The 15,101-nt window shown below is 38.3% G+C and overlaps 1 protein-coding gene across 1 annotated transcript in view; it reads left to right on the forward strand.

Annotated features, from left to right (window-relative positions):
- The first annotated feature begins 9,014 nt into the window (after positions 1–9,014).
- Positions 9,015–15,101, forward strand: part of LOC147338634 (collagen and calcium-binding EGF domain-containing protein 1-like) — a 40,725-nt gene continuing 34,638 nt past the window's right edge. The window contains exons 1-2 of the mRNA XM_086314371.1: positions 9,015–9,418; positions 11,186–11,266. Coding sequence (XP_086170497.1) covers positions 9,306–9,418; positions 11,186–11,266 — 194 coding nt within the window. The 5' untranslated portion in view covers positions 9,015–9,305. The remainder of the gene's footprint in view (positions 9,419–11,185; positions 11,267–15,101) is intronic.

A 15,101-nucleotide genomic window follows, 5' to 3' on the forward strand; every position in this document is an offset into this window, starting at 1 on the left:
CACAGCTAAAGGCTGAGGAGGAATATACTATATATGAAGGAGAGGCATAATAAGGAACAGGTGAACTTAATCATGACAACGAAGGCAGAACAAGGGGCAAACAAAGGAAGAAAAAACACAGAAGGACATGAATAATATAAAAAAACAATCCCCAAACCCATGAAAGTCTATGAGTAGAAAAAAAAAAGTTTGGGAAATGCTGCATAGAAAAAAAGCTCTTCATATATTTTTTGGTTTTGAAACAGCTGTTGGATTTCTAAATGCAGCTGTAATGAAACTGATGATAAATAAGCTGTTAGGACGCCGCATTGTGTTTTATCCCTCACACATCCTCCTCTTTTCTTGCAAAGAGGAAACCGCTCTGTAAAAAACACAAAATAATATTACTGTATTTTTTCTTTCAATGTGTAACACAACCCTAGCCAAACAAGGAAATGCTCATTTATAACAGCAGTGGGGGAGAAATTGTACAAGTCCACTCAAATGTTGCCCTAACCTTTACGCAATCATCTCGTCTTTCAAAAATAAATAGCCGTCATCAAAAGCTGCGGTCCGGCTAAAACAATTATTCACAGTTGTGAATTCATTTACTACCATTTTGCCTCTTTGAGTTCTGCCATGATTTATAGTTTGTAGAAAGCTTTGAAATGGGGAGATTATTTTGCTCTCACAGGTGCACCCAGCAGTCAGCAGCTGAAAACACACGCTCTCACAAGCAAAATGTGGCTTTGACACAACTCACACCACAACACGTCACCCCGTCCAGCACAGCGGCTGTGTACTCACACTGTGCCAACTGTGACGGATATGACTTGGCTTGCCAGATGATGGTATGATGAAGCAATCTACAGAACAACAAAAAAGGGATAAATAGCGATGCTTTATTAGATGTAATGAAATACACTAAACCGGTTCACTTAAAGTAAAATATATGAACGTGCCACCATCTGCTTTTTGGGTTCTGAAATAAGCTTGTCCAACTGCATATAGCCAGCAGGTGTAAAAGCAGATTGCAATAAATAAAATTTATTCCATTATTATAATTTTATTACTATTATTGACGAATGGAGGCTTATTAAAAGTTAGGTAATGGTTTCTATTGAAAGACAAACAACTATCTTCTTCTGTGTCTAATAAAAATATTATTAAAAGAAGTTGCAGGTGACCAAGACTGTGTCTAGACCACAATTCAGCCAGTTTTGGGACAAATCAAACAGATACTTGCATACTTTGCAAACATATGAGAGTGGTGTTGTCCAACTCCTGACAGCAAGATAAAAATTTGAATTACTGCAGTGAACCACATGAAGTAATGGCTCAAATACTCCCTAATGATAACATTGTTATTAGTTCTTATTGTGAAATTGGAACAGAATGCACCCTCTGGTTTCTTAAAAAAAAAAGAAGTTCTGCCCCATGTGTGACCTCCATCAATCATGCCACTGGTACTCAGATTGTTAAGTGGCTTTAAAAAAAAGCTGTGTAAACTGATGTAGGGGGTTAACCCTACATTAAATCCCGATCAGGCAGGCAGGGGGGGAGTCCCGCTATAGTAGCACCCTTGCTCGGCCATGCAGACAAAGCTAACACTTTGTGTGTGTTCACTGATTGGTTTAATGGTCTAGAAAGAGCAGCTACGTCTGGAATGCCTCCCAACATGGCCATGACCTCCTTGGATGAGAGGGGTTACAAGTTGTGGGAGAGGACGGACCTTTCTTCACACACTGAGCAGAGCAACAACACAGCAGGGTCAGAGCCTGGAAAAGCGGGCCTTTTAGATTCTGCCCTCAACAATTTTCTGAACATGGAGACTCACAAGGTTTATGATGCTTACAAAGACCCCTGACTGAACTGCAATGCAAATATTGAGGGGGACTGATGGGGGACACCAGCATTTAGTTCTCTGTATCAGAATCCTTATAAAATGATAGAATTTCCAAAAGTCTTTGAGCTACTGTAACATGCCTGTTGAATTTCAAGTATGCATTACCACAGCAAGAATCTGTACCTGGCAGGGATCTATCCCTTTAGATAAACTAGACCACATGGAGACAGACACAAGATACATAACAGTGAAATAGTGTGCGTAGTTGGAACTCTAGTCTTCCGACTGACTTTTAATTTATATGCTGCCAGCATGAAGCGGGGTGCAGAATGAGAAAAATGTGTAATTCTGCATTGTTAAACTGCAAATTAAACACCTCTGGAAAGATAATGCGAAACTCTTGTCGTGAATCAGACGGCACCATACCAGGTGCAGCTGTGTGGCCCTGAGACAAATTCCTGCATGCAGTAAGTCACACAGAGAGATGGTGGTAGAACACACACAATGTAAAAGACATTATTCATCCTTCCATTCACACTCATGGGGAACATTTTATTTCTTAATTAACTGTGATGGTGATGTTGTGACCAAAGTAAGACAGGGCGACAGGGGAGTCAGCGTCCGTATTTAGGTTTCAGTTTCAGTGTACTAACACACTGGATCAAAACTGAGGTCTGCTCACTGTCCACTCAGCAGCAGACCACTTCAGTTAATTGCTATACTTCAATTAAAATGCTCCCCAGAAACATAGAGCTAATCAGATCAGAGAGTAACAATGACAGGCGATTAGAGGTGCGCACTAAATCTTAGCTGCATGTGAGGTCTTGCTGCAGCACAACGCTAGCATGTGGTCTCTATGTGTGGGGTGAAATACTGCAAGGATTTTAAAATCCCAGACAATGCCTGAATTGACCCTCATGGTATTGTTTATAGGCAGCTGCACAATTTATGTACTGTATCACAGTCACAAAAAAGTTGTCTTGAGTATTAGGTCTATTAAAAACACATTTGCAGCAAAAGAGGCATGCTTTTGATATACTTTTGTAAAGTGTACAGTGAACGATGTGTGAAAAACAGGGACTACAGGAACACAGATGAGACAAAGTCCTTCTAGAAGCAAGTCATACAGTACCACTTGGCAGCAATTTTGACTTGCCTCTGGGCAGTATTTGGACATTTAAAAAAAAAAAAGCTCCCACCAAAATTAATCAGGACAGAGTCTAAACAGTAATTTTAATGGTGACTGTGATATAAATACTGCTGTACAGAACTACCAGTAAAAACCGGTTGGTGTTTAATTTTACCTTGGCTTTGAGCAGTGTCAGGACACTCACCAGCAAAACACTTATATAAATTTCTATTCAGGATTTTTTTGCGTGCAGTGTCTTTCTTGTTTAACATCTCTAGATGAAACACAAGAAGAAAGCTGATGTTATCCAGAAAGAGTGATTTTATATCAACTCTGTCTGAGCAGCAGCCAGACACAACAAAAGGAGAAGAATCAAGGACGTCAAAGAGCGTGGTTCTGCTCAGCAGTGGTGGAAAATAAGAAAGTACTTAAGTAGTTTTTCTTATACAAGGGTCATGTAGACAAAAGGCCTGGGGAACAGGATTTGATAATTCGTTGTGCTTGATAAACTGCAGGCAAATGGAAACCGAGACACTAGAGTAGTTTAACTGTTGTGGCAAATTTGCCTAAATGATTCATACATGTAGCTCCATTTTATTCAATACAGCAAACCTGCAGCAAAATATCATATTTTCCAAAGGGGGCCTGGATCTCAAGTTGAAAATCAGATGTTGAACAGCAATTGGAAGGTGGCAGGATAAAACCTTATAAAATAAACTAGAAAAATAATTTTCCACTGGCTGCATTACATCTCTGGAGCTTTTTATAGGGGCTGCTTTTTCCAGTTTGAATTTCATGAAACAATAAGAAGCAATGCTGCTGTGTTTATATAAGTCCCTACCTTGTCCCAGCACTCAGAGGTTCCCAGGTCCATGTTAGTGAGAGACGACTGAATTAAGGCAGGTACTGCAAGACACTGACCTCAACACTTGACAAAATGTAAAAACGAGATGCAATAAAAAGACCGGAGCTGCTGGGAAAAGGTTTCTGCAAAGCCTGCTGCTGTCTGCTGCAATAAAAACAACAAATTGTCAGAAATAATAAAAAAAAGGAGCAAAAAGCTTGCTAAGGCATTTGTAGAAAGTTCAGTCAAGTGTCAGTGTATTAAATTTTAGCACTGCTAAATCCAGCAACAAAACATTTGAATTGTGCAACATCAGTCAGATTACAAAATAACTTTTTCCACATTGTCCTTCCTGGTACTAATGGATTACTTCTGTGTTGTTTGGCTTGGAGATTCAGGTGTTTACCAGTGATAAGAAGGGCGTGCAATGTGCATATTTTGTAAACTCCCTCACTTTCTAAACACAATACAATAGAAACAGAATTGCATAAGAGTCCCAACCAGAAACATGATTCACGACTCTTCTTGTCAGTATTTTATGACAACCTATGTTTTAACTGGAAGAGTGCAATTATTACTAAATCAGTTTCACAGAGTTCTGTGTGCTAAAAACAGAGAAGCTTTACAATGATTTGTCTTTGGAACACACTCATAAAAATAAGTTATGTCTGTGCAGCTCTGTGGTATGAGCTCATCACTTTTCTGCTGTGTTTACCTGGCAATGGAGACGTTTTTTGAAAATATTACTTGTTCAGTATAAAGAAGTTTGAGTGCCTGCAAAAATAAATAAGCAACTAAATACTATAATGAAGTACAATTAGTCAAAGTAATTTTTAACCGTTCTAACACATTATGCCTCTGATAATTACTTCATTTAAGATCTAATTGACCAAAATAAAAAAAGTATTCCTGTGTACTTACCTCGTGAAACACAATATAAGTATGTATATATATCTGACAATGAAAAATCCAACTAGTTAAAAAAGTAAAACAGTAAGGTTGTTGTCTACATTTTCAAAGAAATAATGAAAACAGAAAGTCATCATACTTTAATAATAAATACCTATATGTTTATAAAGAATGACTGAATATGATTGAATCCTATTTTTCATTTGTTTGAGTTTAAAGCTCGAATTGGTTAGCACTAGTAGCAGGAAAAGGTTTAGGTTTGTACCTGCTGTTTTTCTGTGTTAGCGCTGACAACATGTCCTGGATGTACTCCACCTTTGCCAACATCAACCGAGACATTTTAAACCCAGATACAAATAATAAATGATTACAGCCACAAAATAGGTCTCTCTTTTTAAATCACGCACAGTGTAACAACAGCCACACAATTGAAATAAATCAGTCAGACATACAGGTTTAAGGATTCACAGTATACTGCACCATTACCACATTAGAGTTCTTTCCTGTTGCAGTCACATATTATTAGACAAATTGTTTTCAAATTAGCTTATTTTTTCTTTTATAACCCTTTCACGCATAGTGGTCACTACAGTGGATAGCTATTCAAAGGTTGTGTTCTTGTATTTGTGTCAGTGATGATGGTATACTGGCACATAAACCTTTTACACAGTGTATATTATTTATTCATTTGTCAAATTCATAAGTCAAAACGTATGTTGTCCACCTAAGTGGGCATGTAACAAACTCTTTGAAAAAAATATTTTTTATGCCTAAAGATGAAAAGAAAATCCTGATTGAGGTTGTCATAATTCATGCATGAAAGGTTTAAGTATTTTGGGGTTAGGTAAAACCCACTTTTTGAACAGTGCACCTGCGCCTATGAATCCTTTGACTGTTTGCTCCCTGACATGTTCTAATGGCTCATTCTCGTGTTTCTGTGTTCAGATGTTTAGCCTCAACTTGCATGGATTTGTCTGAAAGACAAGACAAGGCTTTAAGAGAGATTAATGTCCTCTATGTATCCAACACAGATAATATCATTCAGGGATGTACTCCTGGAGCGCCTTATGTCTCATTGTGGACATGCTCAACATTCTTAGACATGTCACAAAAGAACAACATTAGTGGGTAACGATCAGCTGTTTCAGATGCTTTGCTGGTATCAGCCAAAACCAATGAAAAACATCTTTGAAGTGACTTTAGTGCATTTGGCTCATGCAGGACTTGGTAAAAACAAAGAGATGTTTAACAGCAAAAACTGTTAACTTAAACAAAAGTCTTTGATATATGAGCACCACATTTTTAGCATTAAATCATTTGAGGTCAGTCTTAAATCCTACTGAGAGTTAGCACTGCCTGTTCACCTATATTATAGATAAGTGCTTCAGTATAGCTAAAGAGCTGCTTTAACCGATTAGAAGCAATTATTCATTGACAACATTCAAGTAATGCTCAGGTGATAAAAGTAAGCACTAACTTCTCAGGTGCAATTTAAAATGAGCAACACAGCAGAATAGCCGACTGTTTTTTAAATTCCCTCTGAATGTGTCTTTCATTTCATGTGTTTCACAACTGGCTGGTCTTATCCATGAGTGACAAGAAGTTGGTAACGAAGCAGAATGCAGCCTCAGACCTCGATGAAAAACACATTTGTTCCTGCCTGCTTATGTGCATATACAAAAACACTAAATAAAAACCACAACCAAAGAAAATGGAGAAAGGAGACTCTCCTTCATGGGAAAAGAGGAACCGTGGCCTGTGTGGTCGTAATAATGAAGCAGAGGCCGTAGTTTCAACAGCTGCCTTTTTGCTGTGGTTCTGTAATAATGCTACTTTATGTATTTTATGAATTTATTTGATTCTAGAGGGAATGGAGCCAAAGGAGATTGTGCAGTTTAATTTGATGTGAGAGACCATGTTACTATGTGTATACATGTATACAGTGCTAGTAAGTGAGTGCATGTGTATTTCTAGTGTGATTCATTTGCGGTGAATAAAACCAGCTGTTTCTATTGAATGGTGGCCAGGAATCCCGCGTACCCAGGGGAGTGACGGTGTAACAGACCACTGAGTACAGACTTAGCTAACATCGCCTGACCATCCTCTGGCCAGTGTGTTGTGCTTCCCTCTAAGGTGACTGTTGGGCAGATCGTCGCTCACAACTATGAATAACACTATTTCTTCCAGTGAATCATCAAAAGCTGCCCACAGAAACACAGGCATGCAGTTGGTAACTAAGCAGCTCTCCCTAAAATATTTGTATCCCATTCACGGGCAGCAAAATCCCCTAAAGTGTTCTTAATCTTTAGTGTAGGAGCTTATGTTGGGTAAGTGAAATTAAGATGAACTACCCTCCTATATGTCATTATTAGTACACTGATGTATGTATGTGTAATATGCTGCAAAAGTGTATCACAGGATTGGTAATAGTTTTCCCCCACGTTAGATTCATGTTGTAAGAACAAGATTTTGATCTACACTCCACAATCTGGCTCTGATTTCATTCAATTACTCTTTCAGGTTGAGTTCTAATTAGTATTAATGTTGTTTTGTATTAGCCATATATCAAGCAGACAAATAAAGGTACGGAATCTTCTCATCTTGAATTAAATACTGATATAAAAGACCTGCAAAGGAAAGGAGGAATATTTTTTCATTCCTAATAAAAAGAAATTAAATGTACAGTTAACAAGACTTCCTTTAATGTCATGATGCATAGTGAAATTTATCATAATGTAAAAAATAACAAACATTTTGCTGGATAGTATGGTGACTTAATCAGATAGTGACACACAATCCACTGCTAAAAGCCCATGGCAAATGTTACGTTGGGCAATCAGGCTGTGATTGCAAGTATGATTAAAAATAATGGGTGGATAATTAGTATGCATAGAAACTGACCTCTGCACAGGGGCTATTTACAAAAAAAAAGAGAAAAAAAATCATATAGGGTGCATTATAAATTGTACCCACTCCACCTTCAGGATATTTTCCAAGCCAAGCAAATGGACAAATGTGCTTTAATTGCACTGACCATGTTCAGTTCTAGAATTGTCCACAGTGACAGATTGTCAGCAGTCAACAGTAACTTCAGTTTGATGCTCTATACAATTTGCAAGAAATTGAATGCCTATTTACAGCATATAAAATGTTTTCAGTGTTCTGCATTAGCTCACAGGACAACAACAGAAGAGATAATTTGTCTTTGACTGGCTGTAAGTTGGAAACCATGCATTGAGCATCTCATGAAATTAGCAAGTTTTAGATCTGGATCGATCTTGGAGATTGTGGTTTCATTTCTGGGACCTAAACCAAGTCCAGCCTCTGCTGACACCAGGAATTTGTTTGTTTGTTTCTTTTTTATTAGAAATCACTCCACCCTTTGCTAGATATTGCAAACATCAAAGAAATAAATACTTCCCTGGCTCTGAGACTTCACAAACTCACTCAACAAACTTCCTGGTCTAGTATGCAGATGACATTCAAACGTTTGCATACTATGAAAGAAGAGTGTCTGATCAATTACACTCAACCCGTTACTGGGTCTTATAGAATGGCAGCAAGACAATAAAATAGACTGAAGTAAAGTCAAGTCAAGTCATTTTGGTGCCAAAGAGGTTAGAAGGTTAGAGCTCATGAGCTCTATGAATTAAGTATTCAAATCTAAATTTAAATAATGTTTACCAAATATAAATTCAGGCCACTGACCAGAGCAAATACATGCTTTATTTATAAAACTATTATTACTATTAATGCATGTTTCATGGATCTCTCCAAAAAATCTATCAGGGGGCTGCCGCTTCTAGGAAACAACATTCTACTCCATCAGTCAAAGTGCATTTCTGATTTTCTGAGTAAGGCAGGACAGACTCAGTAAAGCTGTTTCCAAAATGAAATCCAAACATGATGAAACTGTTTGGAGATAAACTCACAATGTCCACATTTCAAATGTCTAACTGGAAGCTTTGCTTTATTGCGAACATATTTTTGCATTTTCTTGATATTTTTGTATGCTCTGAGCAGTTCATCAGGCCAGCCTAGTAGTTTTTTTTTTCCTACACCAGTTATAGTTTCAATCTTATTAAAGCATTTTTAAAAAGTCTTTACAACGCCACGGGTGCTTGACTTTCTTCCAAGGAATGTATTTATCAAATACAGCGGTAAAGCCTGGGGGTCATTTAGGTTCATGTATGCTGTTTAGCCAATTTATTGTTTTATCATTATTATGTTTAACGTCATCACCACCAATGGGGAGTAAGGTTGTATACTTAGTTGCGTTAAGTCGCTTCTTTGGAGGCTGGAATGTAAATCCAGGGGGGATTAGTGAGAGCACAGTGAGCTGTAAACCCTTCAGTAGCTCTCCAAGAGGTCTTTGCCTTAGTGCGTAAAGTTGGGAAGGGGGCTTCGGACGCACTGCGCAGCACTTATTATCCTACAGGCTCCATGTGCGTCTCCTCTGCGGGATACTTGACAGGGATTTGTGATATTTTGATGGCACTACCCGCGCGGGTCACTGACAGATGAAAACAGTGGCGTTTGGCGGATGTTAAGGCGTTTTCACTCGAGAAGATCATTTGTCCCGGAGCGCAAAAAGGGACATGGGTCAGCTTTATGGTGCGACTCTTTTACCATTTTGCGTTTTCTGTGTCGTTTTCCTCTGGGAATCTGGTGCCAGCTCCATCAGGACGACGCTTGCAATGGACACCTCAGGGTAAGTCTCAGAGATATTAGTTGTGGGTCACATATAAGCAATATTGTTTATTGTTAATGAACGGCAGTGTGATGATGAAACTATGTCTGCTGCGCTCATAATTACGAGAAGTTGTATTATGTGCGTTTCTATCTTGAAGTATAAAAAGTTTCAAAAGTAGCACAAATTTCTGCACGAAAATGTTTGACTTATCGTTTATTTATGCTTTACGGTGGTTTTATGAATTAATGTGAGATTGAAGCTCTGCAAGTTTCTTGGCAGCTACCACTCCACTCATTACATTTGTTTGGCATTCAATTAAACCTCAAAACAGTTATTTCATTGTCAGATTAGCATACGGTGCCAGAAATCATAACAGAGTTTAGTCTACGTTTTATGGGTTTCTGCTCTTTGCGACATGCTCTGTGAGCAGCCTGTCACGGAGACCCCTGGATGAACCGCTGCAGAGCGTCTAATCTAATGTGATGCTCAAGGAAATGCAAAAAGCAAAGGGAAAGTCCAAATGGTTGAAATCGGTTGCGGTGAGGAGAGCCAAATGTTGCTTGTGCTCAGACATAATATGACAGATGCTGTTAAGATGCCCGGAGAGAGTAGGTCAGGAGGTGAGGAGTCAATGGGAATGGAGCACATGCTCCTAATATTCTGTAGAAGACAAGAGGAAACCACTAAACCGCAAAGCAACAGGTTAAACACGGGGTAATTAACCAGAGTTTCGTTTGTCCAAGCACATGAAAACATGGGCATTGCATCTTCAGATTTATGTTTCCAGGGTATGTGTGTTCATCGGATTCTATTACGGAGAAATGAAAATTACCGCTGTGATTGATGCCCTTCTTGCTCGAGCACATTACTACCTCTGGTAGTGTTAGTAGTGGCTGTGCACACAGGAAATATGACTGTATTGATATATTAGTCTGTTTCTTTGGCTGTTAAGTTTTTATGAAAATGTCAGAGTAGTTATTTGGGATTATGTTTCTAAATTAACAATATTCTCTGGGATTCTTCTGTTATGTCTTATGATATTGAAAACTGACAGAAAAATGTTACCAGACAGTCAAAGTGTTGTAAGCAATATCACAAATATCAAATAAATAGTTGCCTGTAATAGTCTAGCAATATCCAAACTGTATGATTTATCCATTGTAAATCTGGCCACTCTAAACCTTTCTTGGTCAACACCAAGTTCACCAAAACCTTTTCAGTAAAATTTGTATTCATTTAGTTTAGAGTTTACGTTAACAATATAATTGTATTATCAAGTAAGTGCAAGTCAAAAGACATTAAGTATCTTGTTTATTTGATTAAAACACTGCAAAATTTATACTTTAATTTACAAAAATATAAAACAAATAAAAGCATAAACTTATCCAGGTGGAGAAACTGCAACTGTAAAGAACAGAAGATTTTTCATATATACTTTTAAAAGTGAATCAGGGTAAACCCTCAAATATCAATTCAAAAACTGAAATCTAAATTTTTAAAAATCAGTTGGGCTCCAATAATGCCATGCATTTGCATACATGCAGACTAGATTCACACCGGTCTTTTATGTAACTGTACTTTCAAATAATAGCTTGGATTCCCTGTGGTATCAAACTTTGAATATGGGGGAATTCCATGCTAAACTGTAACATCCCCCTTTTCAAATCCAACCTTGGATCTCTTTTTGCTTGTACTTCCCCACACCATGTTTTATTACTATGTAGCTTAACACTGCTGGAAAACAGTGCCAATCAATCATATTTCCTTTTTCCTTTTTTTGCTTAGAATGGAGTGTCCTGATAATAAAATCTTGACGGTGGAATATCCCTGCATTAGGGCCGATGGGAAGAATGGCACTTGCTTCAGGTAAGCTGTGCAGCTGTCACTCAGATCATACATATGGATTTTCCTTGGACCCCCGAGGGCCTAAAATCTTGGCCACTAAGTGTGACAACAGTCAGTTACTCTATATCACACATTTATATCTATTGTTTTCCCTAGAAGAGTGACAGGAAATGATGAGTGCCTGTTAATCCTTGTAGGGCGAATTGAACATGAATTATTCTGAGGTTATGGAACAGTTTCTGCAACCACTAAACCACTCTGCTGTGTCATTTCCACAAATCCACATAGTTTATCCCCTTTTGGAAACTCTACATATCCACTTGGGAGTGAAAAATAAAAAAATTCCCAAGGGTCATTACATAGAGATTAAATGACGATCCTCGGTGAAGATAAACGTGTCAGATAACCTTTCAGAGCATTCTTTTTTTTTTTTTAACTTGTGTTGTTGATTCTCTTTGATAACTACTAGAGAATGTATAATTTCAGTGTTTAGCAACACTAACGTTGTTTTCCCTGAAGTTTCCATCAGCACGGAGATGATTTCCACTCTCCTGGCCCTGTGACAATAAAACAGAACTTGAGTTTGGGTCCAAAGCTAAAACATTTCGGGAAAGAATCCCCCTTCCCCTGGGAGTAAGGCCTGTATTTTAACCTAAAAAGTAGAAGCAGTCTGTGAAGTGATTAGCTATTTTTATTATACTATACATAGAGAAGGACAAAAACCTCTTTAATTAACAACACCAAATTTGGTTGAGCTATTGAATCAGCATTTAATAAAGGCAGTTTTTATGTAATATGTACAAAGTCAAGTAAAGTTGAACAGAGATTAGAGGGATATAGTGTGGAGCAATCCTCTAAAGTTATGAAATATTACCTGAAGTAACTGGCCCCTCTCTCGTGCTTTTTCTTTATTACTCATAATCTCCAGAAAATGTTTGACATTGTATTCTGTGTGTTTTGAAACAAAGGTTATGCAGACATTATGGTACTTTATAAGACTTTCACCTCCTGATACATCACACACAACATGAAAAAGTTAACATGGATCACTAATGCTGACACCGAGATAAGTTTTGTCTGAAGCCAAACTTTGGCTGAGGTTTGCTTGTTGGTGTAAGAATATCTTTTAATAAATGAGGCACCAGGTCTGGTGTGAGGCCAGACCATGTGATCTGTTTGCTTTCAAGGTTAGACTGTAACAGGCTCTGTGTCTTGTTTAATTTCTGGCTCTATGAGAGATCTGTGGTGCTGGAGGAGGTGGATTAGATGAGGTTGTATTTTCCTTGCCATGCTTTTCTTTGTTCTCTGTTCAGCACAGACCTGGATCAAAAAGATTTCACAGATGACTTCAGGGGGAAACCAGATTGGTTCATTGCGTATATAATATATGACGTTCAATTCTGTTTTAGCGTAGGCTGTATGTTGTCCAGACATAACTGATGAGTGCCACACCACGTATTCATCTGTATTAAAAGAGGTACTTCATGAGACTCGCATATTTGGTTTTCATCGTCCGTCATAGATTTATCAATCTTCTGGATTTTATCCAGCACATTTCTCTAGACAATTACTGTTAGTTACTGCTGCTCTGTGTGTCAGACTTATCCATGGGCAACATCAATTTTAGTGCAACTGGCTTTTACTCTCTCTTATTTTTTGTCACCATCTACTGGACTTGACCAGTCAAGCTTACAGTGGCTAGTATTGTGATGAATGAACATGTTCTAAAAGGCTTAAGGTCAAAGAACTGCAGTGTATCCCTCTTGTATTGATAACATGCATTAGAGCCAGATTTATTCCCTAAAAGGGATAAATGGAGCAGATAAAGTGGCAACTTCCATTGTGTGAGGTCTTGTTTGGCTCAGTCACTCATGAATCCTGTTGTTTTATTGCTTTTTATATTATTTTACACATGTGAGCAACATCAGGAGGAACCTGCATTGAATTAGCATGTGCTATAGCCAAAGTGGTATATCTGGGCAGATAATACAGAACATGCACTTTTTTATATATCTGAGTTAGCAAATGTGCAATTGTTACAAGATAAGAATAAATCATTTGATCAACTAAAATATTTCAGCATGCTGATGAAGAGCTACACACATGACATCTTAATTGGCCATCACTATAATAAGGAAGACAATTACAAATAATTTGGAGCATTTAAACCTAACTGTCTAAATTATCCTGGGTATTTTTAGTTATGGGCATGCTCAATGACAATGCAGTTTGGGAAGTCACAGTGTTATTTCGTTGTTGCTTTATTTTACAGCTTTATGGTATTGCAGTAGTTAGTACTACCTCCTCGCAGCATTAAGGTCCTGGGTTTGAATCTGCTGGATGACTGGGGCCCTTCTGTGTGGAGTTTAAAGGTCTCTGTTATATTAACTGGTGATTTAAAATTGGTCCTATGTGTGCATATATTTTAATTTATCTCTCTCTGTTTACTCAGCCATAGACTGGCAACCTATTAATTGGGATAGAGATAAGCTTTTGGAAAATTGGCCTTTTGATGATGGGGCATAAACTCTATATGCAGGGTGGATACAGCCACTCTTTAATTATATTCTTCAATGGTCAGCAAGGGGCAGCCCCTCTGGTTGCAAAAATGCTTGGTCGTATAGAATCCTAGGAAAATCATTCTATTGTATCTATCTGCTCTTCCATTAATCCATCCATCCATCTTGTTAATTCAATTAGGGTTGTTTAGAAACTGGAGTCTTGTTCAGCAGTCACAAGCCAAAAGGCAGGACACACCCCTGTAATCCACAAAAGTTGATTCTGTTTATGTGGACGTAATGTTTTCAGTGGGAGAAACATTTTGTCAATCAAGTGACTTCTTCAGTCTCAGCTGACTGCAGGTTTCCCCAACTTATAAACAGTGTATTTGCACAATAACGGAAAAAGGCACCACTGGCAAACAATGGGTTGTGAGGTCAGTTTCATAACCATTAATATGCAAATTATTAAGACCATTGATCAACAACCACTGACAAAGACCATTGATCAATGTCAACTGATCAATGGTCAATTGTCATTGATCAATGGTCACCTGGAGCTTTCTTTAGGTGCCTTCCCAGCTTTGACAAATGTCCAGCTGGGATAACCGCAACAAGAGTCAAACCTTGAATACTGATGTGTATGCGCAGGTTTACGGTACACATTTTACAACTTTTAAACGTCCCCAATTACTCATGGAAATCTCTCAGTCTAAGAAGGCTACTCTGCCACTTACCATCTCCTGCTTGGTGAACTTGATGTGTTGTCCACCGAGTTAATGTGATCAGTGAGTTGTGTTACGTCCTCACATTTGATTTTCACCCAGGTGTCATCGACATTCCTGAACCACTGACTTGGTGGTGTTCCAGGGTAGGATAACAGAGTCCTGTTTTCCACTTCTTGCATGTACACGTTGGCCACAACGGGTGAAACTGGGGAACCCATGGCAGACCCATCGGCCTGTATTACTGACCATTGTATGTGAAATATGTAGAATGAAGACACAGTTCCAAAAGCAAACACACTTGGTCAATGCTGAGAGTGGTCCTGTTGCTGAGATTAGAGTTATCTTGTAATCTCTTACGAATTACCACCACTGCTTCAGTGACTGGAACACAAGTGAAGAGAGATGTAACATCCTCCATAATAACATCTCTTACCTTCTCAACAAAACCAGGGTGTTCTTGATGTGGTGTTTATAGCTACCTACCAACGGGTTGAGGATCAAAGCCAGAAACTTTGAGATGCTATAGGTGATTGAATTGATCATATGGACAATTGGTCTTAAAGGTACACCCTGTTTATGTATCTTTGGTAAACTATACAGACTTGGCGTAGCTTTCCCTGGGTTAATAGC

This window comes from Aulonocara sp. 'chitande type north' Nkhata Bay, linkage group LG1 (genome assembly GCF_057382095.1).
Source record: "Aulonocara sp. 'chitande type north' Nkhata Bay isolate Kocher_YH1m ecotype deep benthic linkage group LG1, A_spYH_male_GT1.1, whole genome shotgun sequence".
Lineage (NCBI taxonomy): Eukaryota > Metazoa > Chordata > Actinopteri > Cichliformes > Cichlidae > Aulonocara > Aulonocara sp. 'chitande type north' Nkhata Bay.